The following is an 18,705-nucleotide window of genomic DNA, read 5'->3' as shown; positions in this document are numbered from 1 at the left end:
GATCTGGATAGGACTAAGGTAAATCAGAATACAGGGCAAAGGATGATATGGTCTGTATTTTAAAACTTGAACTTTTGTGTGAGACCAAAAGGAGAGAAGTTTATGGTCAAAGTTTATATCTTGGGTAGCACACTATTTAACTTGTATGATCAGTTTATTTGAACATCACAATTACATGGAGCAGGGTATGAGATCTTGTTACTTTGTACAGGTTAGTGTAATGCCCCAATACATCCCAGAGTACTTTGGGCAGAGAATAAAAAGTTATTTACAAAGTCCCCTTCAGAGATGGAAGAAAGGAGGAAATATTAAACTTTCCAGATGGGGAAATACCTGATATTCTCATAAATAGTGGAGACAGCCAATTCTGAACCTTCAATCTTGGGGTTCACCCCTACGAAACTTATTCCTGCAAAGGAGAAGCAAGCCTACTTATAATTATGCCTAAGAGTCACCCCCAGAGAACTTCTTTTGTCACTCAGAAGTGGACTCTCTCTCTAAGCCACATCAGCAGGTGAACTTACTGTCGTCCCTTTTTGTGGGACATGACTCCTGGGGATGAGCCAGGACCCAGCATCAGGGGATTGAGAAAGCCTTCTTGACCAAAAGTGGGAAGAGAGAAATGAGACAAAATGAAATTTAATGGCTGAGAGATTTCAAACAGAGTCAAGAGATTATCCTCAAGGTTATTATGTATTATATAATCCCTTTTTAGTTTATTGGAGTGGCTAGAGGGAAGTACCTGAAACTGCTGGAACTGTGTTCGAGTAGCCTTGATTCTTAAAGACAACTATATAGCTTTTACAATGTGACCATGTAATTGTGAAAACCTTGTGTGTGATGCTTCTTTTATCCAGGGTACAGACAGAAGAGTTTATAAAAAAAGGATAAAAATAAATAAATAGTGGGGTGGGGGGGGATAAAGAGTTAAAAAAATGGGTAGATTGAAATACTAGCAGTCAATAAGAGAGAGGGCTAAGGGGTATGGGATGTGTAAGGTTTTTTTTTTTGTCTTTTTTACTTCCTTTTCCGGAGTGATATAAATGTTCTAAAAATGATTGTGGTAAGGAATATACAACTATGTGATATTATGTGCCACTGATTGTACACTATGGGGACTGTATATATCTGAAGAATTTTCAATAAAAATATTTTTAAAAAATAAAAATAAACTCAGATAATGGAATTAACAAACACAAATATGAAATCAGTATGGTTTAAATTCTGAAAAAACACAAGTAAAAGGGAAAACACAATGAAGTGAGAGTTAAATGTGTTTAAGAGATAAATCATTTACATTAAAAGCAAAAATTTAAAGTATATAGGAATAACTCATAAAAGATGGGCAAGAACTCTACAGAAAAAAACTGTAAAATATTTTTAAATACAGAAGATTTAAACAAATGCAAGGGCATACACTGTCCATGACTAAGGAGGCACCACTTTGTAAAGATGTCACTTCATCCAAAATTTATCTATATATTCAAAGCAATTCCAATAAAAACACTGACTATAATTTTTAATGAATCTTCACAAAATGATTCTACAATGTATCAGAAACAGCAAAGGGTTAAGATCATTCAATATGATCCTGAAGATGAACAAGGAATATGTGGGTAGAGGGAAGGTTAACATTACCTTAGTGAATTACAAAACTTATTATAAAGCTAGTAATGGCAGAAAAACAGGGTGGGGGAACATCTTAGCCACCAAAAGACAGCTTTCTAAAAAGCCAAGTATATTAGTTACCTGTTGCTGCCTAACAAATTATTCCAAAAGTCAGTGGCTTGAAACCATTTCCTTGAGTCAGGAATTTAGGAGTGACATGGCAGAAAGTTCTGGCTCATAAAGCTCCACTTTCAAAGTGGCTCATTCACATGACTGTCATGATGATGCTGGATGTTGGTCTCTTTTTACCATGTGGACCTCTTCAAGAATTGCTAGTGTCCCCACAGAATGGTACCTGTCTTCCCCAGAACAAAGGATTCAAGAAAGGAAGGAAAAAAACATATGCCTTTTATGACCTAAAGCCTCAGAAGCCACTGTTAATTCTGCTACATTCTCTTGGTCATACAGACCAGCCCTTCGTCACTACAGAACATTATAGAAAGGTGTGAATACCAGGCGACAAGGAACACTGGGCATCTCTTGGAGGCTGGCTACCATAACAAGCCATAGGCAAAGAAGAAATGTTCAACTTACACAACCAACAACAGATTAGTATACAGAATTTTCAAAAGTATGAATCACTACTACCATATAGCAAATGCAATTTACCCATCATCAGGGCACAGGCTTTAAATATTTTTCTTAAAGTGATGTACTTACTTCATTCATCTTTGCCTTATTCTTTTTCCCACTTCCCCTTTGGACCAATGTACATTCCAAAGGCTGACTAGAAGAGGTGCAGATTGTGGCCAAAGAAGAGATAGGCTAATTTACCCATCGCCATGAGCCCAACCTCTGAAGTGACAGAATTCAACCAGTCATAAACATGAAAAAACAGGAATATCTCTACAGTGAGCAACTTTCAAAAACTCAATCTCAATTAGTAAGGACTTTCTTCTTTCTTATATTCTACTGAGGCAGGCTCTTTATGAACTGTGCTGAGTATCCCAAAATGAGGAACTATAAATTTTTACAACCCACTATCTCCCACTATTCTAGGTTCTGACAGCACTCCCATCAGCCCAATGACTCTATATAAAACATTTCCTTATTGTCGCTTTAAGGGGTGAGTTCTCAATCATTTTGGTCTCAGAACCCCTTTTTCATTTTTTAATTACTGAGTACCTCAAAGAACTTTTGTTTAGATGAGTTATATTCATCAATATATACAATATTACAAATTACAAATAAAGACTGAAATTTTTTAAATATCTTATAATTCATTAAAAAACATAAACTCATTATATGTTAAGTAAATAACATTTTACTGAAAAATATTTTCGAACACAAACAAAAAATGTTTTAATGAAATTTTTAAAAATCTTTGTATTTTAAAAACTCCTTACTATTTGGTTTAATAGATGACAGATGGCTATCTGCTTCTGCATTAAATCTGATGTGATATGTTGTTTTATTTGAAGAATAGAAAACCTAGCCTCATACTGATACATATTTGGAAATGGGAAGAGTATTTTAATAGCCTTTTCAGATAATGCCGATAATCTTCTTTGATACAATACAAAACTTAAATGTCAGTTGCTATGTGGAATCTTAAACCACATCAATGAACTTTTACTGCTATCTTATACTAAAATCTATTGGTCTATTTTGCACTTTGAATAAATCTTTTTCCTATGCATGATTCTGAAGCATCATGCACCGGTCACTTGTAAAGTTATCAGTTAACTAAGTTATGCAGATCATCCAAAAGTCAGCATTTCACTACACAATATCAGAAAAACATATTTATTAACATCACTACCAATCTCATCAGAAAAGTCTTCAAATAACGAGTAGCTGTCAAGTTCATAGCAGAAATAAGTTTTCCAAAATTCTAATTTTCACTGAAAAGCTCAAATTTTATCACTGGCAACATGTAGTATCAATCGTTTTCCTCATTGAAGTGTCAGAATCAATTCATTCATTTTCTAGAAAATGGCTGCCAAATACCCATGTCTAATTCCAGTTTGTCAACTGTTCTTTCAAGTAATAATTATTTTTCATGGAAAAAATAGGTTAATTCATCTTGGAACTCAAACAACTGCATAAGCACTTTTCTTCTTGAACTACAGTATGCAGAAATGTTTCATGCATACTTCTCATTTTTCACACAGATACTAAGGATCAAAATTTAATAAATAATTACCGCTTCATCAAAGACATTAAATGAAATTGGTGTAGGGCTTCTGCTTGTGTTTTTTTCACTGTAAGCATATGGCATGAAGAATACATGACCTTCAGTATAGTTTCGAGCCACTATCTTGATTCTTGCTAAAGTGCCATCATTACTTTTGGGCCATTAATGTAAACTTTTGGGCCATTAATGTAAACGTCGGCACAGTGAATAAGGCAAATACATCAATGTTATTATGAAAACAGTGTTACCCTTGTAAATTCTTGAAAGGGCCTCAAGGACTCCCAAGGGCTCCATGGACCACACATTAAGAATTACCGATATAAGGTATTCTCACTTCAGGTCCCCCGCGTACAAATAAGGAAATAAAAACAATGAGACCTCCCTAACCAGAATTTTTTATGTACAGACACCAGGTAATATAACGACAAGATTTAGAGTATTTTGTTGGTACCAAGAAGTTTAGGTATATGGTGGAAATCGAAACTCAAATGACCTCATAAGGCATGCTTTATATCATTAAATGTCAAAAATGATAAGCCTAGAAATACACCTCCTACCTCTCCCCCTTTTGCTTCCTGAGACAGGTTGTTACAAAGACAATGGGGGACAACTGGAGGACGATTAAAATAGTACCACTACAATTTTACTGTGGGGTTATCAGGTGCCAGGTACTAAGGTACTGCACACCATACTAATTCATTTAATTCACATAATAACCTTATGAGGTAAGTACAAATCCCAATTAATAGGTACTAGAAATGTTAAATAACTTATGCAGTCATTCAAGTAGTAAATGGTAGAGTTAAAAAACGAGCTTCGTGTGTTTAATCACCCACAATGCTAGACGTTGTTAAAAATTGTTCAGCTTTCTCTGACACAACTGTAGTATGACTGCTTGCTGGCTGTGGTACCATATTATCTTTTAAAAACTCAAGCTTGTTTCGATCAAATAGGACATTAGAGAGTAAGGCCCCAAACAGAAGCCATGCATAGAGGCTACAACTGCCATATAACATATGTACCCGTGGTGCAGAAAAGACTCCCTAGAGTGGTTCATCATGCTTGTGATAAACAGAACCACTGTAAGGACACATTCTTCACACTACATCGAGAGATCTTCCCTCCAACTTACTATAGAACGGTTACCACCTGAAACTTCATAAGTTGAAGAATTTAGATATAGAATCAATCTCCTTTATTGATTCTTCCATTACTTCCCACAAACTGTAAGACTATTAAAGCTTATGTAGATCTAAAAATTAGCATGAAACACTAAAGAATCATAGAATTCTACAAGAAAAGAACTCAACCTCTTCATACTGCTGAAGACACCTGGAGAGGCTACCTAGGTGTCTTGCACAAGGTTATATAACTAATATCAGAAGCCAATGCAAATTATTCACAATCCAGTTCTTCATCCATATCACCATGCTGTCTCAGGTGTACCCTACTACAAAAGTTTCATCTTTCAGAGTTGACTTGAGAGTTTGTTCAGACGCACCAATACAATCTATATGTATAGATTTATATACAGACACTAATAACTATTTTGACTCAAGCTGAAATAACACATACCATAAAAAGATCACAATATCACTTTTAAAAGCTCACCACTGAGAGTCTACAATACAAACTAGTTTATCTATTTTGATTTTCCAAATATTTCCACAGTAAACAGATCAGCCTTTCTTCTCAAAACACTTAAATCTGAGTTTCTCAAAGTGAGGTAGTTATCACCTATATTAGAATCACTTGAAGTACTTGTTAAAAATGCAGATTCCTAGAGTCATCACCAAACCAATGACTCAACCTCTGAAGATGCTCCCAAATTAGAATTTTAAAAAGCTTTCTATGTGGTTCTTACCCATTAAAAAGTTACCTATTGAGTATGTACTCTAATATCCTAGTAGGAAATAACAGGCAAGCAAACAAAAACAAGCAAACATTTTGGATTTTAAATGTGCAACGGAGGAAAAAAAGGTGAAACATCAGAGTGACCTGGAGGGCTACTTTAAAATAAGTAGTCAGGGTGGGCCACGGTGGATCAGCAGGCAAGAATGCTCGCCTGCCATGCCAGAGGACATGGGTTCAATTCCTACCCATGTAAAAAAATTAAAAATTTAAAAAAAAAAATTTTTAATGAGTAGTCAGATAAGGCCTTTATGAAAAAGTGACATTTGAATTGAGGAACCCTTCACTCCAACAGGAGTTCTCAAACTTAAATGTGCATGAGAATCACCTGGAGGACATTTTAAAACAAACTGCAGGTCAGAAGGTCTGGAGTCGGGCCAAAGAATGTACATCCCTAACACGATCCCAGGTATGCGGATACTGGTGGTCCAGTGACTCTGAACATCAATGATCCAGAAGTATCAGGTAGAGTGTGTGAATATGTTTAATGTGTTTCAGAAACAGGGAAATAAAGGTCACTTAGGAGAGAGAGTGATATACTTAAAACCACTTGAGAAAGACGATGAACTTAGCTATGGATCGCCAAACCAGAGATGAAATCACAGGTATTTGTAACGCATTTCACAATTTATAAAGCATTTTCACATTATTTCACTTGACTTATTTAGATATAAGTTAAGGACTATTACCCACATATTAGAGAAAAAGAAACAGGGACAGAGACATTATGAACATTCTCTACAGTTAAACAATTAAGTGGCAGAAATATTTCCCCTTCAAATTCAGTGTTCTTTTCAACACAATATGCCAGCTTTTTAAAAGAGTAAAGCAAAGGTAAAAAAATAAGAGTTAATACTAATAAATGACTTTCTAGATTCTGCCTAAAAACGCAGTGGCTTCCAGACTCAATTTGTTACAGTGACTAGTTAGAAATCAACATTACCTTAATATTGACAGTATTTAATCACATCTACTTATTTCTTCTAGTTTGAAAACAAAGAATGAATTACATTTACAATGTTGTTCTACCAACATTATAACACTGTAAAAGTAATTACTGCCACAGAATTGCACCCTTAAAAATGGTTAAAATGACAAATTTTGTTTTATATAAAACATATTATTTTTTAAAAGATGGAGAAATGAAGAGGGAATTAATAAAATATTCCCTCTCCTACACAAATTTCAGACAGCCAATTTCATAACCTCAGTCCCTCAACCATGTCAAACACAATTTTCATCTTGCATTCCCTACAAACCTCGCACCTAATTCAGGTTCCCACAAGAACACTGAATCCTATGTGTGTTACTATATTTGTTAGGCCGTGAGCAAAAGTCTTCACTTAATTCAACATCCTTACCTGTTCGTCCCCAAAATACTTCAAACCCAAAACATTCGAAATTGAAATCATTATATCCCCTCCCCCACGCACATATACCTTATTCCTTATTTGCAATGGCGCGGCCACACCCACCAAACAAGAAACCTGGAACCCAACTAGATATGTTTGTCTCCCTCACACCAACCTCAATGCCTCTTCACCTCCATTCCCGTGGCCACTCACAATTAGTTATTACTAATAACAAACTAGCTGCCATTTCATTAGCAACTACAAGGTACTAGTCATTTTATACATTTCATCGCATTTAATTCTATCAATAACCCTAGGAGGGTTGGTATTTTTGTTCCCCTTCCACAAATGAAGAAACAAGCTAAGGAACATTAGTCTGTCCAAGTCACGAGTAAAATGGCAAACTAGACGACTAAACTGAGCATCACTTACAAAGTCCCTACTCTTTCCAAAGCCCTTCCTTCTTTAACACTTATCAGTCCTTTACTACCTATCCCAAATGTTAATTACTAGAGCCTCCTAACTGATGCAAAGACCCACCTAATTGACCTTCCAGCTTCCAGCCTTGCCTTCCCTCATCTCTCTCTCAATGTGGCCCCAACTCATCTTTCTGGGACATAAATCTGATCTTTTTATCCCCTTGGTATCAAAGCCCTTCAGAGACTCCCTTTAGTCTGCAGTGTACAGGACATACTCTACAGGATAAATCCCAAACCCTTTAGTACAGATTTACAACCCCTTGCCTACAATTCCAAAATTCAAGAAGCTTAGACATTTTAAAAGTTTTTTTTTCAAAAGTTTACAACAAAACCCACCCTAAACTGCGAGATGCTACTTACTGTCCTTACCATTAGAGTGATATTCATACGTTTCACTACAGAAACAGTGTTTGATCATAAGGTGTAAACTCAGGACTTGACGGGATATTATGTAAGAGACTCCATGAGAAAAAGAAAAAAAAATTCTTAGGTTCAAAACATACTTGGCCCAAGAGTTTGAGATAAGAGATCACAGACCCCTTCCCTACCAGGACACTGAACCAATGTAATTTCCAGCAGTCACTTTATACACCCCCCTAGGCCCAGGGATGTGTAAGGTGACCTGTGCCCAGAATACCCTCCCACCCAGTAGCTACTCACCCTTCAAGAAACCTGCTCCACGGTTTCCCCGATCTTCCCTCCCCCCATTATGCCAAATACCCACCTCAGCCGCTGCACGTTATCTGTTTCTATTCGATTGTGAATGAACTCCATGTTGACAATTTTATTCAACCCTAGCACAAAGGCTGGAACAGCAGGGGCTCATAAAGGCACAATGAAGTGAAATTCAAGCCCCGCTTCCTCTAATTCCCAATTCCTTTCAAAATTCATTTTCCTTCACCCCTAAATCTTAGAATTTTTCCCTCTTAACCTTTCAGGCTCTTCACAGCTAGTCAGTCTCCTTTCCAGAGTTCCTCCTTCCCAATGTCATCCTGAAATTACTTTCAACCAGAAAGCCTTCTCTGGGGGCTCCCAAACTCTCCAGTGCCCTTCATCCTCCTCCCACTGTTTAATTTCTAGTCGTTCTTCCCCTTAATAGTGAACAAGCCAAATCCCCTACCTTCAGACAATCGTTCACCACATCCCAAATCCCTTACCTACTCCCTCCTCAACACCTCTCCTGGCCCGACGGAGGCCCTTCCACCCAAAACGGTTCTGAAAATCGGTTCCGAAAAGACCCCTCCTCACTCACAGCTGGGGCCCACTGACATCCGAACCAGCGTCTGGTACGAGTCCACGCCTTCCCAGCCCGTGTCTGCACAGCACAAACCTCCCTGGAGCCGGTGTCCCCTCCCCCAGTCTCTCGCGCCCGCACCCCTCCCTTCACCCTCCCCGCATTTCTTGCGGTACCGCTTCTCTGGAAACCGTCCCAAGGGCTGGGTCCTTCACTACCCGACCCCTCAGAGCTCGCCGGTCCGAACAGTCCAGGGCCCAAGCACCTCCGTCCACTTCGACTGCTCAAATCCCCTGAGGCCCAGCCTCCGGCAAGGCCTCCAGCTCACCTTGCTGGATGTCGCCGTTGCTGCCCCCCGGGATGGGCACGCTGAGCTGGCGCTCCGGTTCAGGTAGGCAACGCAGGCAGAAAGAGTGAAGACAGGGCAGCAGCTTGGGCTCCGCCTCACGCCGGCTTTGCAAGCTCTGCTGACACACGGCGCAGGTGTCCAGGAGCGAAGCTGGCGGGCCAGGCGGCGGCCCAGCCGAGGGACCCGGAGCTGGAGCCGAGGCTGGAACTGGGGCCGGCGTCGACACTGCCCCTCCTGGGACGCCAGAGCCCACTGAGGCCGCAGGGGCTGGGGCAGCCGGGGCCGAGCCCGAAGCGGCCGCGGCCACCCCCCCGTCGTCGGGCCTGGCCGCGCCGCTCTCCGCGCCGGCCCTGCCGCCTTCCTCCTCCTCCTCCTCCTCCACCAGCACCGCGGCAAGAGGCGGCTCCGCCTCCAACGCCGCGGGCCCGGCGGCCCCGGCAGTTACCGGCGCGCTGCTGCTGCCCCCGCCGCCGCTCTCAGCCTCGCCGCCGCCTTTGTTTTCCGCCATGTTTTCCTCTTTGAACCCGCCGGACCGCCCCGCGCCGCCAGCCGCCCGCGCCACCGCCGCCGCCCCCAGCCCCAGCCGCAGCCGCAGCGAGAGCGGCCGCCGAGAGCGAGCAAGCCAGCGAACCAACGAGAGCGCGCGCGCACACGGCGCCCCCGCCTTCGCGTCGCGCGGTGGAAAGAGGGCGGACGCAGCGCGCGCACGTACGGGCGCACGTCCTCCTGGGGGAAGGCGGGAGCCGGGCGAGGTGGGTGGCGACCGAGCTGTCCGTCTTTGCTGGACCTCCGAGGTTGTCTTGTGTCTGCTTCTCTGCGGTCCGACGAGTAACCACTTTTCAAAGACCGAGGCTTTGGCCTTGGACGGCCTTTGGCTTGGGGGTGGATGTGAGCTCGGACACAGCGGTGGTGCGGAAAGAAGGGCGGGAAAGGGTGGAAGAGGAGGAGACTGAGGCCGGTTCCGGCCCGAGGGATGGTTTCTAGGCCGGCGTCGCCCCGGCCCCCGGAAGGCTTCTCCGCGGAAGCCTCACCTGCCGCCCGGGACGCGGGAGCACCTGGCGCTCTTGTGCGGTGTCCGGCCGCCTTCCTTTCAATGACTGCTGCTCAGGGGAGTAGTGAAATGGGACTTTCTCTCTAACTGGCGCCTACCAGAAACAAGTCGAACGCACCCGGTGAGGGAAGAAACTCTTTTAATAGCTATTTTTAACTTCTTAAAGAGCTTGATTCTCAAATATCGCTACATACCAAAAAAAAAAAAAAAAAAAAAACCTATCAACTGAGAAGCTTTTTTAAAACACGCCAGGGTTATGCCTCAGACCTGAATCAGGAAATGAAAGAGAGGGCAGATGGATGTCTAAAAATTACCTAGGGTAATTCTGGTGAGCGGCAGTTGGGAAAGCCACCCGTCTAACCAATATTAGGTCCTTCTAAGACCTGGTCCTTCTAATATCACCAAGTGTCCTGCGGTGAGTTAGGTGGCAGGTGACCCAGCAATTCTGGTAGTAAATGCTTTCAGAAAGGATTGCCTGTTATTTGAAAAACAAGTACCTTGAGGATGTTATATAGCGCAAAGGCAGTTTTAGTGTTAGGATTATGAAGTGCTTTGGTCTTCTGACAAAAACCGATGCTCTGTGAACTGGTCTAAGTCCCTAAAATAAGATAAACCGACTCAAAAAAAGTTTTTCATTCATTCGTTCAGACTCCTTATTGCGTGTCAGGCAGTATTTTAGAGACACTGGGATTGCAGCAGAGAACAGAACAAAAGCGATCCTGCCTTTTAGGAGTTTACTATCAAATGGAGGAAGATATGTATGTCAGGGAGTGATGCAGGTAAACAGGCTTTGTGGTTCTTTTGTTGAAGACTGTTCCAGGCAGAGGAACAAATAGCCAGTGCAAAGGACCTGAGGAAGGCAAGGATTTCTGACTTGTTAGAGGAATAGGACGGTCGGTGTGGCTGGACTGCTGTGAGCAAGGGAAAGAGTAGTACATGAGGTAAGAAATAAAAGAGGGCCAAGTCATGTACAGAATTGAACTTCACTTTTTTTCTTATCTGCCCTTTAAAAGAATTTTGAAAAACTTTTCTCCCCTCAAACAATAAGTTGACATCTTCAATATCTCATCATAAGTTTAGTTTCTAACTGTTATTTCTGACATGTTGCAATACTTACTTTCTACTACACTTTAAAATCTATCTAAAGGAAAAATAAACCTTAAAATGTTTTTAATACCATCATCCACGTAAACAGTACATAATTAAGAAGTGTCATATCTTCCTTGAACTTGTGTTTCCATTCCACTTCTCCAAGAGTTTTATTCTAATATAATGTTATGCCTGAAAGGCTTCTGTTGAGTCCCTATCATAGTTCTCTACAACAAAAAATACATCTGCAAGTTCTTTGCATTAAATTTATATTTTGGACTGTCATTACAATTATTTTTAGTACACAATTGAGCAAAACAATATAAATTCTGTTACATAATTATCAAACATGAAAAGTACATTGTTACTGAGAATGTCTTTTTATGATGTGGGTAAGGGTCTTTTTTTTTTTCCAACTCGTTCATGGAGAAACGAATGCATATAGCATTGCTATAATGAGATAGGGTTCTGTATCCCTTTTTTTTCATTTTTATAGGGGTAAACATGGCATTTAAAACATGATGGGTTAAATTCCTTAAACTATTCTTGCTTGTGTACTTGTTGGAAAATTTTCTGTCACCACTGGAGTACCCCAGGAGTATTACACCGGTTTTAAGACCACCAAGTGAAATGGGAAAACTTGGTTGAGTTTTGAGCAGAAACACAAAGCAGAATCATGAAAAGCATCACTTTAAGCTATTTCCTGGAAAAATCACCTAGAGGGTATCAGAGTGGAAGAAGAAAGACCAATTAGGCTGCTAATAAAGAAATAATTCAGTCAAAGAAAAATGGTTGATTGGATCAGGGTGGTGTCTTTGGAGGTGGTAAGAAGTTGAAATATCAATTTAAAAAGATGAAATAATAAAGATTTTTCTCCAAATTCACTTAAAACATAAGCTAATGGCTGAATTTCTCAATCAGAAGTTTTGCTCCCATGAATTTTTCTTAACTTTTTGATGCCTGCTATTGTTTGTCTTTATTGAACTAGTGTGTAAATGTTTTTGAAAACTTGGTAATTTTGTAGAGAAGAAACTTTTTGGGCAAGTTGTGGACATACTCAATGGCCATCTCTCCTCAGCCCTTGCCTATCCCCCTCCTTTTTCCTTCTTGCTTGTTTGTGTGCAAATGTTTGTTGTTTTAGTTTGCTGAAGCTGCCAGAATGCAATATACCAGAAATGGAATGGCTTTTAAAAAGAATTTATTACATTACAAGTTTACAGTCTAAGGCCATAGAAATGTCCAAACTAAGGCATCCGGAGAAAGATACCGTTAACTCCAAAGAAAGACAATGTCTGTCACATGGGAAAGCATGTGGCTGGCATCTGCTGGTCCTTGTTCCCAGTTCCATTGCTTCCAGCTTCTGACGCCAGTGGTTTCCTCTCTGAGCATCAGTAGGCCTTCTCTTAGCTCCTCTCGGACATAACTCTGGGTTCTGGCTTGCTTAGCATGTCATGGAAAGGCACATGGCAATGTCTGCTGGGCCCTGCATCTCCAAACATCTGGGTCTTCTGTTGGCTCCGAGCATCTGCATCTGAGGTTTCTCCAAAATGTTTTCTCTTTTAAAGGACTCTAGTAAACTAATGAAAACCCACCTTGAGTGGGTGGAGTCACATCTTTGTCTAATTAAAAAGCCACACTCACAATTGGGTTTGTCATATCTCTGTGCAAGTAATCTAACCAAAAGTTCACACCCACAACTGGGTGACATCTCCATGGAAATGCTCCATTCAAAGGTTTCTACCCTAAACAATAGGTCTGGCTCCCACAAGATAGGATCAGGATTAAAACATGGCTTTTCTAGGGTACATAATACTTTCATACCAGCACAATTGAGTTTCCACCTGTGTTTGTTTGCATGCAGGTATTTGGTTACATGCAGGTGTTTGGTATGTTTCATTTGTGCTTGTTTGCATGCAGGTGTTTGGTGTGTGTCATTTTATAATCATTTTGCAAGTGATTATAAGCGGAGGAGCATTAATTAACTTAATCAAACCCAGTTGTGTGCCAGGGCACAAAGGTTGCTCACTGTTACAACCTCCTTCTCCTGGAGTGTATAAAAGCTCACCACTCCAGTCAGTGCAGGTGTCCCTTATCTGCTGTGTGAAGAGAAGCATGCAGAGCTGCCATCCACCAGGCCTCACCTGAGCAATTGGGCTCCCCAGGGGACCAGCCAAGGTGGGCTCTTTTCCCTCCGTGGTTTTTTGGAACCTTTGTGCTGAGCAGTCAATAAAGTGATTGTTTACTGGGAATCTCTGTTGTATAGCAACTCACTCCACACTCTCCCTGCTGGGCATTAAAAAATAATAATCATGCAGCACAAGTGCCCCTCATCTCCAAGTGGAGTGAAAAATGCAGAGCTGCTGACTCTGACTTGAGCAGTTGACCTCCCACAGAGGACCAGCTGCAATGGGATCTCTTCTATGCTTTTCATGGACCTTTTGTATTGTGTAAACAAAAAAAAAGGTCATTGGCATAAGAGCCTGTGTTCTTATGAAGCGCCACATAGCAACTCACTCCACAAAACTGTCCCCCATGAAGTCCACCATACTCCGAGCAGGCCATGCCAGTTAAACTATTATTAAATATTTGGGAACATTGAAACAGATGTCCAGTGTTTCCATTTGCTAAAGCTATCAGAATGAAATATACCAGAAATGGATTGGCTTTTACAAAAAGGATTTATTAGCTTACAAATTTACATTTCCAAGGCCATGAAAATGTCTGAATCAAGGCATCAAGAAGAAGATGGCTTCTCTGAGAAAAGGCTGCTGGCATCCAGGTTGCCTCTTACATGGAAAGGCACATGGCAATGTTTGCTGGTCCCTCTCTCCTGGACTGATTTCAAAATGGCTCTCTCAGTTCCTATGAATCCTTCTGGCTTCTCCTGGGGCATTTTCTTTCTCTTTTAGCTTCTCTCAACTCTGAGTTTCATCTGTTTTTTATTCTCTCAGAGGACCCCCACACAGGGATTAAGACCCACCTTGAATGGGCTGAGTCACATCTCCATGGAAACAACCCAGTCAAAACATCCCACCCAACAACAGGTCTGCCCCCACAGGGATTAAGAGTACATGGCCTTCTATGGGGTACACAGCAGTTCAAACTAGCACATCCAATTACATCCTTGATTTGCATGAGAGGCTGGAAATCTTGCAGGAGAAATCTTACCTTCAGTTCACAGCTGATGCTGAGATGTACTATGCACAAACCTGTCTCATGGAAAGACCACATAGCATGGAGGTTGAATCCGCCACCTGGAGTCAAAATGCCTGTTTTGAGGCTTGGTTACTCCACCTAATAGCTGTGTAAATTAGAGCAACTTATTTAATCTTTCTTCCATTTCCTTTTCTGTAGAAGGGTGTTACTAGTAGGACCTACTTGAAGATTGTTTGAGAATTAAATAAATATTTTTAAAGTGCCAAAAACAGTACCTGGTTTGTGGTAAGCAAGTGAATGTAAGAATAGATCCAAAGTTCCCTGAAGGTGATGCAACTGGAGGGAGGAAGAAAAGTTGTAGGGTTTGGGGGTTTTTCTTTTTCCTGCCTGCTAAAACAAATACTGTGCAATAAGTTGGCCTAAACAGTAGAAATAGACTGGCTCATGATTTTTAAGCTAAGAGAAGTCTGAAATCAAGGTGCCATCAGGGTCATACTTTCTCCCAGAAGACTGTGACTTCTGAATCTGAGCCAGCAATCTTTGGTCCTTGGATTTTCTGTCACATGACAAGGCACAAGGCAGCTTCTCCTGGCTTCTCTGGGTTCTGTTGACTTCTGGCTTCTTCCCATGGCTTTCTCTGTGTGCATGTGTGTGTCTGAATTTCATTCTGCTTATAAAGGATTCCAGTAATAGAATTAAGACCCATCCTGATTCAGTTGGACCACCCCCTATCAAAAGGTCCAATTTACAATGGATTCACCCAGAGGAATGTGCTAAGATTAAGAACATGTTTTTCTGTGGTAAACAGCTATAAGACACCACAGGATCAGGCAAATGAAATCTTGCTATGGACTGAAGTGAACAGCAGGTATAGCTATAGGCAGTGTCCAGCCATTCCCCTGACCTATTCTAAGTTTTTCCGCTGGCTCTTTGGTCTGAGCATTATGAAAAAGACTGCTCTGATATAAAGGAGAGAGCCATCTATAAGTGCATAGCATCTCTGCTATGGAGAAAACCCCCTCTAAAATTCTTGGTTACCAGAAGTGGCATGAGCTTTCCAGTTCAGAAAACAAGAGAAAGATCATTGAAGTGACATAGAGAAGGTGAGCAATGGTGAGAACATAATCCATAGCCTGGACACAGGGGAGTTGACAGCAATAAGACAGTAGCCCAAGAGGAGCACAAAGATTTGCAAAGGCTGGTTCTCCAACTCTTGGACAGAGCAAGCAGGGTCAACAGAGAAGGAGCAAAAGACTGCATGAGCACCAGCAGAGGGATGCTGGGCTGCCACTGAGATTTGGGATATTTTTGTAAATGTGCCATTCTTGAACTCCCCAATGGGTGAGGCCAGGGCATATAGAGGTGACATTTTGTCATTTGGAGTTCACTTATTAGCATTTCATGCTGTAGTGCAAAGTGAGTTTGCAAACCATGAGTATCAAGAAAAAGCAGAGAGAGAGAGCAGAGTTCTGAGTCTAATTGTTATCTATTCACTTTTCTACTATTCGAAGATCTTCCAGGGACACATTGGTGATCCTAGTAATAAACACGACATTTAAATAGCAGTTTTGCAATTTACAAAGTGCTTTCACACACATTATCTCTACTTCTTGCAACCAGTGAAATAAATCCCAATTTAGACAACAAACAGATTTCATTATGTGGATGTACTGCAATGTATTAACCCTCTATTGTTAAACAATAAGCTTGTTTCTGATTTTTTGCTATTATAAACAATATTATGATAAACATTGTGATGAATAATTCTTTGCATGTCTTTAATTATTTCCTCAGAATATTCCTAAAAATGGAACTGCTGATTCAAAGGGTATGCACATTGTAAAAGTTTTAAAATATATCAATTCAAACTGTTCCCATTAGGTTATTAGGTAACAATTGTTTTGATGTATTTTGCTACTATAAATAAAGTTGAAATTATTTGTAATCTTCTTTCAAATCTATGTTACCCTAAAAGTGTCTATTTCCTTACAACCCACTCATTCTTCAATCCACTCTGGTTGGGCTCCCACTCCCATCAGTCCACCAAAACAGCCCTAGCTAGTCATCAGTGACCTCCATGTTTCTAAATCCGATAGACATATTCTATCCCTAACCTTACTGTTCTTCTCAGTGGGATTTAATGTTGTTGAACTGCCCCTTTTGTAACCACTTACTTCCTTGGCTTTCCTAACACCACACTTCTCTGGTTTTCCTCCTGCCTCTTGGACTGCTGTTTTTCTTTTGCTCAGGCTTGCTAGAAGGACTCACAGTACTCGGAAAAGCTGTTATATTCATAACTGAAGTTTATTACCAAAAAAATACAGATTAAAATCTGCAAAGGGAAGAGGCTGTATGGAGTTAAGTCCAAGGGAAAATGTTGGCAGGCTTCTAGGTATTCCTCCCAATGGAGATACGTGGGAACCTGTGTTGTTCTTGGGACAACATACATGAAATGTTGCTAGCCAGGAGAGTTCACCTGAGCCTTGGTGTCCAGGTATTTGCTGGTAGTGAGTGATACAGGCATGCAATGCCTATTTTCTATGTGACTGACCTCAGTTACTGGGAATCTAGTCCCCTAGAGGTGAAATTGATATCTCATGGCCCAAGTCCTCAGGCACCCTAAAAGAGGCATTCATCATAAATCTTATTGTTAGCATAGACTATTTGGTCAAACTGATATAGTTTAGCCTGAAGCCTCAGGCATACAAAAACACTTAGCAGACAGAATATTGCAAGGACTCAGAGGTTATCTCTCAGGAGCTGGTCAATGGTCAGTCAGAACTTTCTTTGGAATGTACAGAATTTGAGCAATCCAGGATTGCTAAATTAGCCATTTCCCTCACATAGTCTTATTAAATGTTGGGCTTTTCCAATCCCAACTCTAGGTTCCCTTCTCTTACCAATTTTCTTCCCTAGAGAAGCGTCCTTTTCCATGGCTTTGCTTCCCATCAATACAATGATAACTCTCAAGTGTATATCTTCAGCCCAGGTCTATCATTTGAGGTCCAAACCCATCGTACTAACTGCCTATTTAATGTCTTCATATGAATGTCTTGAGATCTCCATATGACTGTCTCGGAGCACCTTAAACTCAGCATGTCCAAGACTGAACAATCTCCCCAAAATCCATTCTCTATCTTAGTGTCTAGTGTTACCATGCACTGAGTTGCACTAGAAAGATACTTAGAGGTTAAATCAACTGTCTTTACTAACAGATTAGATTTAGGAGTCATCATCCTTGATACCTATGACTTACCCCTTATATCCAATTACCCATCTTTGTCAATTTGACTTCATAAATAATTCTACAAATCATTCCTTTTGTCTGCATTTCTCCTGTTACCACCCTGTTATAGTTTGTTAGCTTCCAGAATGCAATATACCAGAAATGGAATGGCTTTTAAAAGGGGGAATTTAATAAGTTGCTAGTTTACAGCTCTAAGGCTGTGAAAGTGTCCAAATTAAAACAAGTCTATAGAATTGTCCATTCTAAGGCATCTAGAGAAAGATACATTGTTCAAGAAAGCTGATGATGTTCAGCATTTCTCTCTCAGCTGGAAGGACACATGGCAAATATGACAGCTTTCTCTCCAGGCCTCTTGCTTCATGAAGCTCCCTGGGAGGTGTTTTCCTTCTTCATATCTGAAGGTCGCTGGCTGGTGGACTCCGTGGTTCTCTTGTCCTGTCGTGGTTCTGCGGCTCTCTCTCGTTCTCAAAAAGGAACTCTCTCTGAAATGTCTCCTCTTTTATAGGATTCCAGTAAACTAATCAAGACCCACATAGAATGGGTGGAGTCACGTCTCCATCTAATCAAATTTAATACCCACAAGGATTGAGTCACATCTCCATGGAGATAATCTGATCAAGTTTCCAATTTATATACTAAATAGGATTAATTAGAATTAAAACATGGCTTTTCTAGGGTAGATAAATTTTTTCAAACTGGCACACACCTGTCAAAGTCAGGTTCACGTGTCAACTTGGCCAAGTGGAGGTACCTGTTTGTCTGGTTCGGCAAGTGTTGGACTGCGTTGCTATGACATTTCATAGAATTGAATCATAATCACGTTGGCTGCATCCACAGCTGATTCCATTTGTAATTAGCCAAGGGGAGTGTCTGCAATGAAGGATGCTTAATCTAATCACTGGAAGCCTTTTAAGGAGGATTCAGAAGAGACAGGCTCTCTTCCTGTTTTGGCCAGCAAGCCTCTCCTGTGAAGTTTGTCCAAACCCTCCATCAGAATCGTCAGCTTCACAGCCTGCCCTACAGATGTTGGAC

The 18,705-nt window shown here is 41.0% G+C and overlaps 1 protein-coding gene across 2 annotated transcripts in view; it reads right to left on the bottom strand.

Annotated features, from left to right (window-relative positions):
- The window catches only part of TRIM33 (tripartite motif containing 33), a 159,263-nt gene extending 149,564 nt beyond the window's left edge, over nucleotides 1-9,699 (bottom strand). For both annotated transcript variants that reach the window (XM_077119811.1, XM_077119812.1), the window contains exon 1: nucleotides 9,110-9,699. In XM_077119811.1, the coding sequence (XP_076975926.1) occupies nucleotides 9,110-9,638 (529 nt within the window). In that variant the 5' untranslated portion in view covers nucleotides 9,639-9,699. The remainder of the gene's footprint in view (nucleotides 1-9,109) is intronic.
- Nucleotides 9,700-18,705: the final 9,006 nt, after the last annotated feature.

Source organism: Tamandua tetradactyla, chromosome 11 (assembly GCF_023851605.1).
Source record: "Tamandua tetradactyla isolate mTamTet1 chromosome 11, mTamTet1.pri, whole genome shotgun sequence".
In the NCBI taxonomy this organism is placed as follows: Eukaryota; Metazoa; Chordata; class Mammalia; order Pilosa; family Myrmecophagidae; genus Tamandua; species Tamandua tetradactyla.
The sequence above is the reverse complement of the archived record's forward strand: the minus strand, read 5'-3'. Positions and strand labels throughout refer to the sequence as shown.